This window comes from Bacillus rossius, chromosome 13 (genome assembly GCF_032445375.1).
Source record: "Bacillus rossius redtenbacheri isolate Brsri chromosome 13, Brsri_v3, whole genome shotgun sequence".
Classification (NCBI taxonomy): domain Eukaryota; kingdom Metazoa; phylum Arthropoda; class Insecta; order Phasmatodea; family Bacillidae; genus Bacillus; species Bacillus rossius.
Genome location: NC_086340.1, coordinates 42,085,455 through 42,102,042, shown reverse-complemented (window position 1 = coordinate 42,102,042; position 16,588 = coordinate 42,085,455). Strand labels below are relative to the sequence as shown.

General features: G+C 40.4%; 1 protein-coding gene across 15 annotated transcripts in view; it reads left to right on the top strand.

Moving 5' to 3' along the window:
* The window catches only part of LOC134538481 (gastrula zinc finger protein XlCGF57.1-like), a 145,702-nt gene that overhangs the window by 65,812 nt on the left and 63,302 nt on the right, over window positions 1-16,588 (top strand). For all 15 annotated transcript variants that reach the window (XM_063379826.1, XM_063379824.1, XM_063379827.1 and 12 more), the window contains one exon: window positions 5,493-5,610. In XM_063379826.1, the coding sequence (XP_063235896.1) occupies window positions 5,493-5,610 (118 nt within the window). The remainder of the gene's footprint in view (window positions 1-5,492; window positions 5,611-16,588) is intronic.

Here is a 16,588-nt window from a genome sequence, read left to right as displayed (position 1 = left end):
CGTTCAAAATCATAAGGTCGACTCCACACATGCTCCAGCGTATCCGTGAAATCATGATTCGCCGTTGTCACCTCTGTGTCGCTCAAGGTGGGCGTGTTTTTGAGCCGTTGCTTTAGGCTGTCACATTGTTAAAACGTATGCAACAATGTCAATGTTGTGAAACAAAGTCGAAGCTGTGATTGATTTCAGAGTGAAATTAAAATCTGTGCCACGATTTAAAAGGTTATTTCTCTACTCGAACGCCCGCACATCCACAACATAAAACACTACAACGGGTTGCCTACGCTGACTCTTTCTGGGACTACAGGGGCTTAACTACGCGTTTCCGGTAACATGTTTATTGGCAAAAATGGTTGCAAATAATAAGAGCTTTCTACCCTCAAGCGTTGTAACATGAATTTTGATACAACCTGTATATGTATTTCTCTTCATACCTCTATCTCTATATATCACTATATATATATATATATATATATATAATATATCTGCCTCTCTATATCACTATATATTTATATATCTCTATCTCTCTCTTGACTGGCATGCTATTATTATTTGCATCATAGAAAAGAGGAACTTTCAAAAATGCTTCCAGTTATAAAATAAATACTATTCATGTGCAACCTTAAATTCGGCTTTTAAGGGTTGGTGTTATTGAAATATAACCCAGACAGTGACCTTGCTTGTGTTTCGAAGGTCAAGTGTGCAAAACTTCATTGAGAGCAGATGAATGGTGCGCAAACTCATAGAAGACGAGCAAAATAGAAGACGATCACACAAACGTACAGTTTTATGTATAATATAATATATTAAAAAGGGTGTCTACCAATTGTGAAAACAAAGAAAATGGTGAAGCTTTGATGTGACTGGGAATCAACTGGGAAAAATCAATGAATTTCTTGATATTTCCAGTAATTTATGGTAGGTGAGACTTAAGCTGAGACCACACAGAAATATATGCTATGTTTACGATGTTCACTGCACCAGGTGGCCAGAAAGGACAGATAGTCTAGTTCGCAATGTTGGAGAGACGCATGCCGTGGGATTCAAGTGATGATTCAGACGATGATGATAGTATTCTGCTGGCTCTAACAGTATGTGAACGTAAAAAGAAATGAGTTCATGAATTAAAAAAAATATATAATAAAATAATTTGAAGCACCGTGGGCATCATCCTGCTCTTTTGATCTGGTTACCTGGAGTGTCATTCAGCAGCTTCTTCAATGCCCTGAGAATATCTACTTCATTAGTAGTGTTTCTGGAATTTGCTGCATCGTAGAACTCCAGTCCAGCCCTCCTTGTCCTGATGCTTGTGTTTCTTGAGGCACTGCCATCCAGTGCATGGACCAAGGCCACTCAGCTTCTGTTGTGCCGGGCCAAACGAAGAGTTTGCTGAACCTCCGCATCTCGGAGTCCGTCTATATACGCACTGGTGGCTAGCTCCTGGCGGAACTCCGTTGGTGCTTCCGGGTAGGCAATGTGCATGAGTCGGTCAATGTCGGCTTAGAATTCTTGTAGTGTTTCTGAAGACGTGTCTTCAGGGCTGTTCTGTACACCTCGCCCATGTGTCGGTCGCCATACCTCAGCCCAAGGGCCTCTACTAGTGGTCCATAGTCTTTCTGGTCTGGAACTGGTATGGTCTGCAGCAGCTATAGTGGAGATCCTCACAGGGCCAAGACAAGTGCCTTAGCCTTTTCTTCATCGTCCCACCCATTCACTTCAGCAGCTGCCTTGAACTGTCGCGTGTAGACCACTGTTACACTCCTCAGTCTCTCTTGATGAAGGCAAAATAATGATTTCGTCTAGATTAGTACCTCTGTTTTTATTTTACTTTTGATTTTTTTTCATGATATTTTATAAGTTGATTAACAAAAATACATATATAACATGGATTTATAATCACATTATTAAAAGAATGGGCCGGCCCTTGTTAGACAATTAAATTGATCATTAACACAATTTAAATAAAATTTGTAACAATAAACTGAGTAGCAGTCCAAGAATATGGTGGATCTTTTACGTCCTAATGAAACATTTCTGGCTGTATGATCTGTTCAACACCGTGATTCAATGCTAGTCTGTAAAAAGTTTAAAAAAACTGAAGGGCTGGCGGTTTTACGATTGCTGGGCGAAGTGGAACAGCTGACTGGACGTCAGAGGGCCTTAGTCATCCGGCCCTTGGAAACTGATCTGGTCCTTCGAATGTGTCCGGTTCTTGTACCCTGTCTGTGAACAGAGTTCCGAAACACATATGTTCAGGACTTATTCACTGACAGTTGGCAAAATAGGCAGAAAATGCCTTCTTATCACGATGATGGTCGGGGAATAAAAGTTGTCAAAACTCACTAAACAGGGAGATGGCTTCCAGGATCAGCCCAGAGCCGCGGCGCTCGCTAACTCGTGGTTGTCGCGGACGTTTCCATGATTAAAAAAATTAATAAATTATGATGAATAAAACATGACTACTCCTACGAGGTAGAGCTACATGGACTGATTAAAGACTAATCACTACAGTTGTGGGAATCATATCCCTTGTCTAGCTGATTACATCTTAAAAAAAAAATGGAGAGGCGTCCTGATGACGGAGATACGAAGTGGACAGCCCAGAATCGCGGCATGCAGTAAGTTTGGGGCGGCAGCGACTCGTAATTAAAAGGCGAAGTTAAAGTAAAGAAAGGGGGAGGCTTCGGCTTCCGGACCGAAAGGTTCCGAAGATTACCGATGGGCTTGTCGAGAAATACTGACTGCTAGCAGCATGGGGCTTATGAAGCGGACTAGGCCAGCGCTCTGGTGGCCTGGGAAGGAACTACAGGGTACTGGTTACTGCGGGAGACGCCAGAAGGCAGGCGTTTAGCGGGCGTTCAAACACCTAGGGGAAGTGATTCGCAAAACTACCGCTAGGGTGCATGAGCAGTACTTTTTGAGACTGGAATGGTGGCCTTCTGACAGGCCGACCCTGTCCGGAGTTAGTGGCCGGTCAGTGCTCTGGCTAGTGTTCCCAGGAAAACTAGGAGAGGGGGGAGGGGTTAACACTGCGATGACAGCTGGAAAGGAGCTCTACTGAGCCCAGGGGCGTGACTGTACGTTGGTGAAAATGTTTCGAGATCATTTTCAGAAGTGCTCGCGTCATTGGAGGTCTGAGAAGTAGCCTGCCCTGAGAGCTTGCAGGACATAGCAGTTCTTGTCACGGAACGGAGGCGAATTGCAGGTGACGTGCGCCAAGGCAGGAATAAAATGATACACAGTCTGACTCGCAAAAGACTCGGCAAAAATTGAATCTAGGGCTGGGAAAATTTGGGGTGGCAGGCCTGGCAAAGATTAAACTGGAGTGTACAGTAGGAGGAACAAGTTTAAGTTCTTGCAGCAAAAGAATGACTGGTGACATTATTTTTTTAAAAATTCAAATTTAAAATTGTGCCAAAAATACTAGTTATCAGCACACCACCTACGATGATTGGCCATCGAAGGTGGGTGGCTTGAATTTTGGGTGACCAGTTGCGCCTTCCACCTTCATGTCTCTGGAAAAACAGTAGATGTAGCTTCCTCGATCATCTGTTACAGCTGCTACACGTTGTTCGGTGGCATGCTCAAGATGAGCTAGCTGTTGCACTGTCAGTTCTTCATGTTCTGCTAGATGTTGCTCCAAACACTGCACTTTGCCTTCCAACTGGATGCTGGTTTCATTGATTTTCTTCTTCATTTCTTCTTGGTTCTTCTTGATGTCCTCAGTTTTGATATTTTGTTTGTGTGACCACTGTCAATTAAAATTTTAAAAATTGTGTTTTTTTTAATTATATGTTTGTACCTTATTTCAATGAATCAATTAAAATTTTACTTGAGATATAATATATAATGATTCAGTTAATAAATGTTTGTTCGAAGGGTATATTTCTGTGAGGGGGGAGGGGGGAACAGTGAAGTTTGAACCATAATTTTCCTCAGGGATTTGATGAAGTATCCATAATTGTGGTCTAGAGTATGGGAATAAAGTTTAAATACTAATAAAGATGGTAAATTCTTCAATTCGCGTATTGGTGAATACAAATATGTGAATATGATTATGCATATACAAATACTTAATTATTGTATTCATATTTTCTAATGTGTATATATGAATATTCATATGAAATAAGAAAATGACCAAATTCATATTACCGTATTGGTCCGAAAATAGGCCGACCTTTTTTGCCAGTTTTGTCAACCTTGAAATCTAGAGTCGGCCTATAATGGGGCACTAGCCAAAATAGTATAATTAAACACATACATTTTCAAGGAGAATTACTTATGGCATAAAAATGTTATCAGATATACAATTCATTGACCTAAAATTACGCCGTACTTACGTGTAATTAGTAATTTTTCCAACTTAGAAATTTAGTAAACACACTTAACCCCAATAACGTATTATATTTTAAGTTAAGTACACAGATGTGGTCACTTGTAGCACATTGCTTCTAAAAGCTCGGTCTGGTTATTTTTTTAACTGTATTTAACAGGCTGCGGTAATTTTATTTGCTTGTAAAATGTGGTATTTACAGTAAACAATTAGTAAAAACTACAATTATTTTGCCGTAAGGTTATTTACCGTATTCTCCGTTCACTCTTACAGGAGTTTTGGAATAAACAAAGCATCTTGTAAACAAACATTTTCATTGGCTGCCGGCCGCCGCGCACATTATTCGTGCGCAAGAAATAGTCCCTTGGTTACGTACCATTTGTAAGTATTTTTACCATGCCTTTTTTATAACAATTGTTGTTATATAGCATTATAGCGTTTCACCATTCATATATACAATACAGTTTAATGTGTCAGCAAGTATTTACTTACAATTATGTTAGCAGACGCCGTGTGTACAGTGTACAGTTGATGCCCGGCGCAACAGTTGCATTTCGGATTTGTGCGCGCACGGTTTGTTATGGCTGACGCCGGATCAAGTTTTGTAAAACATAGAACGGGAAAGCCTTTGAAAAGTGCTCAGAAAACTATTGTGTTGAATGTTTTTTAAAAATTTTCAAATATCCGGATTGTCGTGTGAACGATATCGTGAGTTTAACTGCGGAATTTACGGGTGTTTCGAATCGTAACACTATCATATTGTTGTCTTACGTTACGGTGCTATTTTATCGATTATTCAAAAAATAAACATTGTTTGCTTTTTTTCTGCCAATTTCAAAAGTGTAATTAGATATGCAGAAACCACAAATAATGTGGATGCTGGGCGGAAATATGGTGTTGACAAGAAGAATTTGCGTCGCTGGCGGGCTCAAGCAAATAAATTGAAAAATTCAGTTTTCCCTGATTTTGAGTGTGCTTGTATAAGGGGTCGGCCTATAATTCGAGGTCGGCCTATTTTCGGGTCAATACGGTAACTCCTGTGAAAATGAATACATTCATTATTCTACTTATATAAAATTATCTTTGTGAATACATCAATATTGGTATTCACAAATATGTTGGTATGAATGTGAGATGTGATGTGTGACGCATGTGGCAGAGTGAAGACGAGGCTGATGGAGGTGAGACAGCCGAAAGCAGGGTGAAGGTGAAGGAAGAGATAGACGTCGAAGACTTCCAGGCGAGTGAGCAGCTACAAGAGGCTGCCTCGCTCTCAGGTGTGTGTTCACAGCCGTATCAGTAGAGACCCCTAATAATAGTCGAGCCTTGTTTCTCTGCTACGTCCAGTGGCTGGAAGCCATAAAGTTGTGTTAGCTCACGGACAGCTTGGTTTTTTGGTTTCATAAATGCTTTTAATAAGGAAGATTAAATACAGATGGTGGGTACGCCGATACACACATGACTTGATGTAAGCTTTTGGACATACGCCATTGCTAAGCACATGTATGTTTATAGAAGAAAACTACAAAAAACCAAAAGACAATAAAACACAAATTAAGCAAAAATTGCTGTTGTCAACAGGTATACACCACTTAATATTCCATAACAGCAATATGGTCCACAAACAAAGAAAAACAAGGAAAAATGGACTGAGAACGAAAAAAAAACCACAAATGATGAATTGAACCCAAAAAAATAAAATTCAGCACATCAGTTGAAACGAGACAAAAACACAACAAAACAAAAAGACGAAACAAACACAATAGTTTTCCAAAACAGAAACAAGCGACGTTTCGGTAACTGCTATCTGCTCCCATCATCAGGCAGAGACGCACATGGTACGAAAACACAGGTGCTTTGAGTAGGGGCCGCCGCCGCCGATTCATCATATTGCCATCCGGGGCAGTAAGCGTGGGCAAGGCCAGAAACCAAAGTTTCTATAACTCGCTAAGTGCATAGTAAATCAGGTTCACCCCACACTGGTGAAGAATCATTTGAATCGACGGCGGGGGTGCGTGTCTTGTGGGATAGGTTTGGCACACGGGTCTGTGTGTGGGCTGGTAGGTTGTGTGATGGTATAACAGTTACATGTACCTAATTCGGCGGGGGAGTGAAGCTCCCCACCAGTTAGATCGGCTAACTGGCGTGATGTAATGTCGTGTTGGTGTGCATTAGAGGCTTGTCTGTGTGCTGTAATTTCAAGTGACCTAGTTAAACTCGGGTGTGGCGTGTAGTGTAAAGCTGTGCGAGCCGCTCCTACGAACCTCTGGGGCTGGAAAATTGAGGGTATTTATCAGAAAACGGACTACATCTTGCTCAGCCAATGGCAGACAAGCTGTCTCCCCATTGGCTGTGCACCATGGAGTTAAAGCAGATTAGTTATGGTAGGTTGAGTATTATGTTTCTCTCTTAATGAAAGGGATCCACATATTTTTTAATTCAATGCTCTGCTGGCTGAAAATATTTTTATTGCTAATAATGAAAGCTGATTCTTTTGATTTTCCTTTTTATTTTATCGGGTTCCTGTATGAGTAGTGTGGAGTCTTCCCAGAGAATTTGGTGGCTATTTTCCCATGTATGTTCAGCAAGTCTGGATTTTAGGGTTTCACCCTTCTTGCAGTTGTTTTTGTGTTCTTTGATTCGGGTGGATAGAGATCTGCCTGTTTCACCTACGTACATGTGGCTACATTCACAGGGGATCTGATACACACAGTTGTGATGGGTTTGTAATTTTTCTGTGGCTGGTTTCACCTTGGTAACAATACTTTTAATAGTATATTTAGAACGGAATGCTGTTTTAAGTCCATATTTGTTTCCCAGGCATCTTATTTTTTCTGAAAGCCCTTGAACATACGGAATGACTAGGGTTCCGGCCGGTTTCTCGGTTTCTGTGGATTTCAGTGTTTTGTTGGATTTCATATGCTGTTTGATGGTGTTGACAAGGTAACCATTGGCTATGAGTTCCTTTTTTATATGATTGTGTTCAACTGCAATAGATTTCTCATCAGAACAATTAATCTCAGCTCGGTTGGATAGTGTGTGAATTATGCCAGTTTTGGTTGTTTTGGGGTGGTTGGATGCACAATTAAGGTATTGGCCTGTGTGGAAAATAACCACAAAATTCTCTGGGAAGACTCCACACCACTCATACAGGAACCCGATAAAATAAAAAGGAAATCAAAGAATCAGCCTTCATTATTAGCAATAAAAATATTTTCAGCCAGCAGAACATTGAATTAATAAATATATGGATCCCTTTGATTAAGAGAGAAACGTTTTTTTTTTTTTTTTTTACTTGTTTGCTTGAATCCCTGAGCCTTCACTCGTGAAGAGTGCCGCCCAGAGATCCTTTGCAGTTTTGCTATGGAGTACCTAGTCCACTGGACTTTTACCTCCTGCCTATGGGTCGAATTTAATTACTTAGACTTGATTGATCTAACAATGGCATTTGCCAGCTTGAATTTGTTGGTTTACTCCTCGTGACAGAACTCCACTCCTTGAATGGAGGCTGACACGAGTCCCTATACATATACACTTATTTATTTAACCCAGTCTTTTTATTAAAGTTTTGCTTTATTTAACTTTTTTGATTTTTTGCTTTTTTTTTATATATATATATTTTTACCCTATATGCTTTACACCAATTTGGTGTAAACTTATTTCTAGTTTGGTTTGGAGTACATGCATAATAGATTTAATAACTTGTCCTATGCCTGCCCCCCCTCCCCTCCTAGGTAATCATTCGCCTAGATGGGGCTTCCCTACTGGAATTTAATGGCAGCGTCATGACATACATTTTGAATTTCTCTGGGTTCACACTATATATTGAGGGGCAGCTGCTTCCTTATGTAATTACCCTACTAGGATTTTCTTGGCTTACTGGGGTGTTGTTTGTTCAATCTCCTTGATTTGGTTTGTGTTTTGATTTCCTATTTTAATATTTCCTGTTAACCTGGAGGTTGTCACCTTTTTTCTGGGTTCCCGGCAGGCCCCTCCGGCTAGCGTGGCGCTCGAGGGTGAAACTCACCACCGGCACTGGTCCTGCCGGGCAGTCCCTTACTTGGGTTATTTCCCCCAGGTCGTCCTTGATCTGTGTTGTGTGTCTAGTTTAGTGTGTTCTTGTCTCTATTGCTGTATACCCCCAATCTACGGACAGCAGGGTTTGGATGACCTTGTGTTTTCATGTAGAAGTTTTTTCTTCCTGCTTCTATCATTTCATTTATGGTTTGTATTTTAGCTTTTTGATGGAGTTCTTGATTTGTTGTTCCTCTCTTGCTTTGAAGTATGACTCTGAGGTATTTGTTTTGGGTTACTTGTAGAGGCTGAATGTGGGTCTTTGCTGCCTTTCCCCATACCTCTGACCCATACATCATAGCAGTTCTTATGATGGCTGTATATAATAGTAGTTTAGTCTTCAGTTTGATGTTGCTTGACTTTATCAGTGGATATATCTTCCTCATTTTTCCTCTGGCTGCTAGTGCTGCTGTCTTTAGGTGGTGTTGCCATCTTAATTTTGAATCTAGGTATACTCCTAGGTATTTTATTTCCTTTACTATTGGAACTGTTTTTTTGTACAGTTTAATTTGTTTAATTTGTTTGGTGTTAGGGGCTTTTCGCCTTGTGCATTCTATGATAGCACTTTTTGTGGGGTTAACTTTGATAGCCCACTTTTCCCAGTACTCTTCTAATTTCTTTATGTGTCTTTGTACCAGCATTCTTGCAAATGAGGTGCTTTTGTCTTTTGCATATATGACCGTGTCATCAGCATATATGGTGATGTTGGTGCCCTCTTCTTACGGGATGTCTCTAGTGTAGAATGCATATAGGAAAGGTGAAAGAGCTCCTCCTTGTGGGACCCCTGCCTGGATGTTTCTACTTGCTGATTTCTGCCCTTCTAGCACTACTTGAAAGGTTCTATCATTTAAATAGTTTTTTTAGTAGCTTCCAATATGGTTCAGGTATGTCTGCTTCTATTAGCTTTTGAATTAGGAAAGTGTGGTGCACTTTATCGAATGCTTTTTCGATATCTACGAAGAAAGCCACTGTTGTCTTCCTTCGGTTTAGTCCTAGCCTCATGTATTTTGCCACCTTGGTGATTGCTGTGATTTTTTCGAAAACCAAATTGTTGGTTTGGTAGCAGTTTATTTTTCTTTGCTATTTTCGTTAATCTCTGTACCAGAATTTTTTCCATTATTTTTGCTGTTGTGTTCAGGAGGCTTATTGGTCTTCTGTTTTGTGGGAACTTGGGGTCCTTGTTTGGTTTGGGCAGTGTTATGATTCTAGCTTGCTTCCAACTTATTGGGAATTCTGATATCTCCAGTATTTTGTTGTAGATCGCCAGTAGGTGTTCCAGTGCTGCTAGTGGTAGTCTTTTGATGGCCTCATTGGGTATTTTATCTGGACCAGCTGATTTTTTGCTTGGGAGTTTTTTGATGATGGTGCTTAGTTCCTTTAATGTTATTTACTTTGCTTTTTTATTTGTTGTTCTTGTTTCTGCTGTTCTTATTATTTGTCTTGCTTCTTCTAGTTTTTCTTCATCCACCAGTTGGTAGTTTGGCTCGAACTGTTTTTCTAGGGTGTATGCTATTGCTTCTGCTTTTTTCTTTGGTTCGTAGCATAGGCCATTTTCTCCATGAATTACCGGGGTGTGTGTTTTGATTTTTCTTCCTGCTAATTTGCAGTTTATTTTCCATATGTTGTTGCGATCTTTCATTTGTTCCTTTATCATGTTTTCCCAACTTTTGTTTTTGTGGTCTGCTGCTTTTAGTTTTATTTCACTGTTGAGTTCTCTTATTTTTGTTCTAAGTTCTGGGTTGTTATATGTTTGGTGTTGTCTTCTTATTTTGTTTCTTTGTTTAATTAACTGGTCCAGTTCTTCATTATTTTCATATGCTATTCTCCTTGGTGCTGTCATTGATGTAGCTTTTTTGATGTGTTCTTGGATGGTATTTGTTAGTATTTTTACCTCTATTTCCAGGTCTTCTATTGGTTGCTGGTTTGATTGTGGGTATTCTTGAATATTTTCCTTGAATTTGTCCCAGTTAGTCTTGGCTATTCTTCTCTCTATTTTGACCCTATTTGTTGGTATGCCTATGTATGCTACCATAGGTAGGTGGTCAGAGCTTAATTCGTTCATTACTTCTATTTCTGATATGAGTTCTGTATTTGTAATAAATAAGTCCAGTATATTTGGGGCACTTCTGTGGTTGTGTGGATAGAATGTTGGTTGCTCTGGTGCTAGGATTTTAAATTGGAATGCTTCTGCCAGGATTTCCATTTATTTGTCCTTTCTATTGTTTACTTGATTTCCCAGCTTGGGGATCTGCTGTTGAAGTCTCCCCCCATGATGAAGTGTGGGGCTAGTTTGATGATATCTTCTAAGTTTTCACTCATGTTTGTGGCCTTTGGTGGGCTGTAAACAGCTGATATGCTTAGGTCTCCGTTTTTGCTAGGTATTATAATGGTGGTGTTTTCATCTTTTCCACCAATGGGCATGTGGTTTATTCCCTTTTTGATTAGCACTGCTGTACCTCCTCCTGCTGTTTGCCTGCATGTTTTGTATATGTGGTAGTCTGGTATGTGGATTCTCTCTGTTTCCTTCATTTTTGTTTCAGTGATTAATGCTATATCGATGTTATTTTTGAATACAAAACTGGCAAATTCGTAAACTTTTGATTTTATACCATTTGCATTCCATACCATGGTTTTTAATTTACTTATGTTTGGGTTTTGTGGGATCATTGTGTCATCCATGTTGTTTTTGTTGTTTTTCCTTTAGTCTGCTGCTTCTTAGTTTCTTGTTTGTAGCTGGGAGTTGGTATTGTAACAACATCTATGTCGTCTTGCTCCTCTTCCTCCTGTTGTGCTTGTTCCATTTCTTCCCATTCTATGAGGTCTACTTGTTGTGTGGTTTTTTCTTGTTCAGTAGCTTCTTGTACAGTGTGTTTTGCTTGTTTGCTGGTTTCTTCCTCTTGTGGGGTTTGCAACATCATGAGAAGTTCAAATGTTATTGCATTTTCTTTCTCCTTCTTTGTTTTGCATTTGCTGACTTTTTCTTTTATTTTGAGTATATTTTTGATGGAATTTTGGAATTCCTGTGTTTGGATGAAACTAAAAGCTTCTTGCATGTCCTTCATTGATTTTGTTTGAGCCTGCATATCTATGTTGTTTTCTTCGGGTTGAGATTTTGCTTCTCTAGCTGTGGTGATTTGAGTGGGTTGATTGGCCCAGGTTAGCTTGAGTGTTGGTAAGTTTTCCAGTGTTTTTGAAGTAGCTGCCGTAACTTCTTTCCCTCCTGATTTTGGTAGCATTTGTCCCTTTTTTTCTTTGATTTTTTGTTCTTCCACTTTCCTTATTGGGCATTCCTTGCTGCTGGCAATGTGATTTCCCTTGCAGTTTGTGCATTTTATTTCAGCTTTATCTGGCCTACAATCCTTAGATCTGTGCTGTCCTGCACATTTTAGACATTTGTCTTGTTCATTGCAGCAGCTACTGTGGTGCCCGAACTTTTGGCATTTATAGCATTGGAGAATTTTCCTCTGCTTAATGAACCGTTCTGTGCTGACTTTGAATCCCCCTAGTCTGGTTAGTGCAATGAATTGGTCTCTTTCTGTGGGTGGGAGCTCCACCTTATATAAAGGCATTGGTACTCGGACCATTTCTCCTTCTCTTTCTTGCCACCTTGTCATTTGTTCTATGTTTGTGATTTCAAAACCTTCCTCTTCTAGCATTTCCCTAGCTTCTTGGGTGTTGAATGAGGCATGGAGTCATCGCAGTACTCCTGTGACTGTGTTTTCCTTGATTTTGAAGGTGTGGCTGGGAATGTTGTTTAATTGGAGTATTTCCTTGCATTTCCTGTGGTTTGTTATGGTGTCACATGTGATTTTTCCTCCTTCCTTTGTAAAACTAAGTTTAGTTTCGTCATTTGTTTGTGCTATAATAGTTTTTGCAATTTTTCTAAATCCTTGGAGTGAGGTTACTATAATCGGTGGTTGTCTCTTGTACTGCTGCTCTGTTTCAGTCCCTACTGTGTCTTCCTCTTCCGATTTGTTTGGTGTGGGCTGGCTGTTTGTTCGCTTGTTTGTCGCATCAATATGTGGGCTCGCCTTTCTTTTGAGTGCTTCACAGTGAATGGGTGTACCCTGCTGTCCTGTGATTGTGGGTTCGTAGCTAGCTGTGTGTATTTCTCCCTGCTTATTTATTTGAGATGCCTTGTGTGTGATTGGTTTTAAGGTAGCTTGAGATTTAACTGTTTGCTTGTGCTGTTTGCCTGAGTCACTCTGGGGGCCCATCTGGTTCACAGGGGCTATTCCCTCATAGGGCGTATCACCCAGAGTGAGGCCCTCGACAGTCTGATCGGCGACTGTCGGGGCACGACCTGTTTCGTGTTCCTGACTGGACACTACCACTGACCTCTGGGAGGCTAGGCCGAGGGGGACTGTCCCCGGCAGTGATCCAGCAGAGATGCTTAAATTATCTCCAGCCCCCTTTGTTAACACCGCAAGGTTTCCTTGGGGCTGGGTTGATGCTGTTCTCTTCTGGTGTCTGCTGATGTTACTGCTGCTGGAGCTGCTGAAGTTCTGTCTCTTCTTGAAGGTGCTGGTACTGCTGCTAATGTTGCTGCTGCTGTGGTTTTGCTGCTGTTGATTCTGCTGCTGATGCTTCTGCTGCTGTTTATGTTGCTGATCGCTGCTGCATTTTCTTAACTCGTTACCTTTCAAGTCATGTGCGGCTGCACCCTCCCCCTCTGGGAAGGCGTCGCCTTGCATCCTCCTTTTATACTCTGGGAGGCGCCCCTGATTTGCCGAGAGCCTCGGCCAATCAGAGCTTGCCTCTCCCTCGCTGCTGATTGGTGGTGCCGTCCCTCTCTCAGGGCGCGATGCTGGAGCTCGTTCTTCCCGCGATGGAGGGGAATTTGCTCCCGAAAGAGCCCTCTCCTTCGCCTTCTCCTTCGCCCTCTTCATTTCGAAGATCTCCTGCTTTTCTTCTCTGCAAGTCCTCTCGATGTCGAAAATTCAGGAGCTTTCTCTTCGAGTTGTTGCTTCCTCTACCGCGACTCGTGGGTTCACTAGTGCGACTGCCGATGAGTGACCCACTGAAAGTGACTCAGTCTAAGAGAGAAACATAATACTCAACCTACCATAACTAATCCGCTTTAACTCCATGGTGCACAGCCAATGGGGAGACAGCTTGTCTGCCATTGGCTGAGCAAGATGTAGTCCATTTTCTGATAAATACCCTCAATTTTCCAGCCCCTACTCAGTCGCACCTGTGTTTCGTACCATGTGCGTCTGCCTTGTGTTTTTTGTCTTTTGGTTTTTTGTAGTTTTCTTCTAAAGATATACATGTGCTTAGCAATGGCATATGTCCAAAAGCTTACATCAAGTCATGCACTCCCATTGCACAAATCTTTCAAAGATAACGATACACACACAGTACAAAGTTTATACGCTAGCTGCAGTGCCAGACCTTAAATGTCTCTTCCTGCAGTAAGGGCATGGGTACATTTCAGGTTGACACCAGGGTTTATCTAGTAATCAGGACACCACAATAAGACAGTTAGAAGTGCAGGGAAAAATGTATTTAAAAACCTAACAGGAAGTCCTCTGGACTTAAGTAACAAATTCAGTCCCGATCTCTGCTGACAGTAAGAGAACATAACTTGACACACAGGCATGGAGATGCTATCGTCTGATTAAAAAGCAATATTTTTTTAGTTTACTTTTTTAAAAATTTCTGTTAGTTGATAATGGGGAAGTGCAAGTCATAAACAGGGAACTATCAAGGTGCTTGAGGCCGTGGTTGCAGTGCAACACGCGATCATCTGTACCGGTGTTTGAGTGAGTTGTGCGGAACTGGATTCTGATGTTTATGGCATTTCCCTGCAAACATGAAGATGAGTTCTATGTTGAGAAAGCATGGACGAACCAGAAGCAGATGATTACCCAGACTTGTCTGGTTCAGTCATTGCCGATCTAACCTAAATGTTTTAGGGTTACAGTTATTGTTTTGTGGAAATTTTTGTTTTTTAATCAAGTCGAGTTTATTTAACTGTTTAGTGGTTTTTGTGTTGTTTAACTCTCAGCTGTTCTTCAGCTGTATGAATAAGCTTGATGTCTGGGGAAAGTATGCATAGTTATTTAAACGTATCGCTGGTCGTGGATTTGGGCACCACCACTTGTATGGGTGCGCGGACCTTATGTGCGACTATGTCCCTGGGTCGTGACGTGGCTCGTGTGGGCGCTAGGCTCGATTCCTCTTCCTGATCCCAATTCTACCGTATCAGCCTGCTCCGAGCGGCTGTGGTCGTCACGAGCTCTCCAGGCGTCCCACATGCCTCTGTCCCTGTACTGGGGCACTCGTGGTTGGTAGACGAAAGTACTCGCATTTGCTGTTGAGTTGTTTTTTATTCACCCAGATTGCCACACGAGAGAACGATTAACGATACCTTGATGCGTAACAATACTGTAAAAACTCCCAGTGACAGTTCATCCGGTTTAGGTGTGGACCAGGACACGTGACGTGGTTTAGAAGTTAAGTCTCGTAGTTACGTTTTAAATGTTCATTCTTGAATTATTATGTGAAGCAGTCTGCCACCTGGAGTAGGTCCAGAGGATAAAGACAAATTAAAAATATTAACTAAGTACAGGGAATGCTAATGTATCAGAAAATACAAACTGTGAAGTTCTCGAGGTGCGGTGGTTGCTTCCTACTGCGGGAAGCGACCAGGGTGTCATGGCGACAGGGAATAGCGGAATTACCGTTAGGTCATTTACTATTACGTGAAGAAACAAAGTAACGTTGCAAAACCCTTCAAGTTCGTAATACTAATTTCATCCTGTATTAATATTATGTAATTAGTTATTTATTTAGTACTTGAATTCAAATATAAACCGCCCGAATGAGGGTGCGTTCCGAAAGGGTTTGTGCATAGTGCTGCTCCATCCTTTATTAGATAGCCTGAAAACACATACACTTGGGGATGGGAATGAAAAGAAGCGAATTATGGCAGTTAAGTAATTAGCATTTGGGTTACATGGCACATGTGCTGGGCGTACTAGCACATTCACACGTTGGCGGGAGGTTTTAATTATGCCAGGGCTACAGAGGGCATTGTTGGGAGCAGGGCGAGGCACATAGGACTTGGGAGTGCGCAGCCTGGTCGACGTCAAGCTATTGCTCTTGGCCTGGGTTAAAATCATTTTGGCACAAAAACATTTGTAGACTTTTACTCATAATTTAAATTTTTTTAAGATAATGTGTATTCAGGGTAAATTTCAAAAAAATGTCCAACTGTTTACACTTATATTGAATTTAAGTTTTTTTGACGTGACGTCTAATAAATTAATGAATGCCGGCTGCATGCACGAAAAAGGATGACTCATTGTCCCGTTACGCTCATTGTTCCATTATGCTCATTGTCCCGTTACACTCATTGTTCCGTTATGCTCATTGTCCCGTTACGCTCATTGTAAGCTTGCGCCGCATCTATCTCTCTTCCACTCGATTGGCCTATGTGTCCGAGGAGAAGAAAGACAGCGGCAGCACACAACTTACATCTACACGTGAATCATTGCTTATTACAACAACAATTTCGGCAATAAAGGTTAATTCTTGCATTTTAGTATAATTTAAAGTATTTATTCTTTTATTATTAAAGGTTATGTTACAATTGACTAAAAAATTATGGTGATTCATATAATTGGTGATAGATAGATTACAATTTATTCATATGAAAACTTGTTCATAATTATATTTAAACTTTATAGCTAAATGCTAGTTTTTAAAATTAATTACAAGCTATTGAATTTTGACTAACAATGTCTTAAGAAGTACATTATCTTAATTAAAATAATTTTAAAATATTTTTTAAATAACACAACTTACATCTACACGTGAACTGTTTCGTCGACTGTTAATAAAGTGAAGTGAAAAGTTAATGTGTTTTTCATTGCTTATTACAACAATTTCGGCAATAAAGGTTAATTATTCCTGCATTTAAAAAATCTGATTACTAGTATAATTTCAAGTATTTATTCTTTTATTATTAAAAAAGGAGCATCTGTCTGCGAGTGCAGTAATAATAGGTTATGTTACAATTGACTAAAAAATTATTTTGATTCATATAATTGATGATAGATATTTGATTGTAGTTTATTTATATGAAAACTTGTTCATAATTATATTTAAACTTTATAGCTAAACTCCAGTTTTCAAAATTAATTACAAGTTATTGAATTTAGTTTAACAATGTCT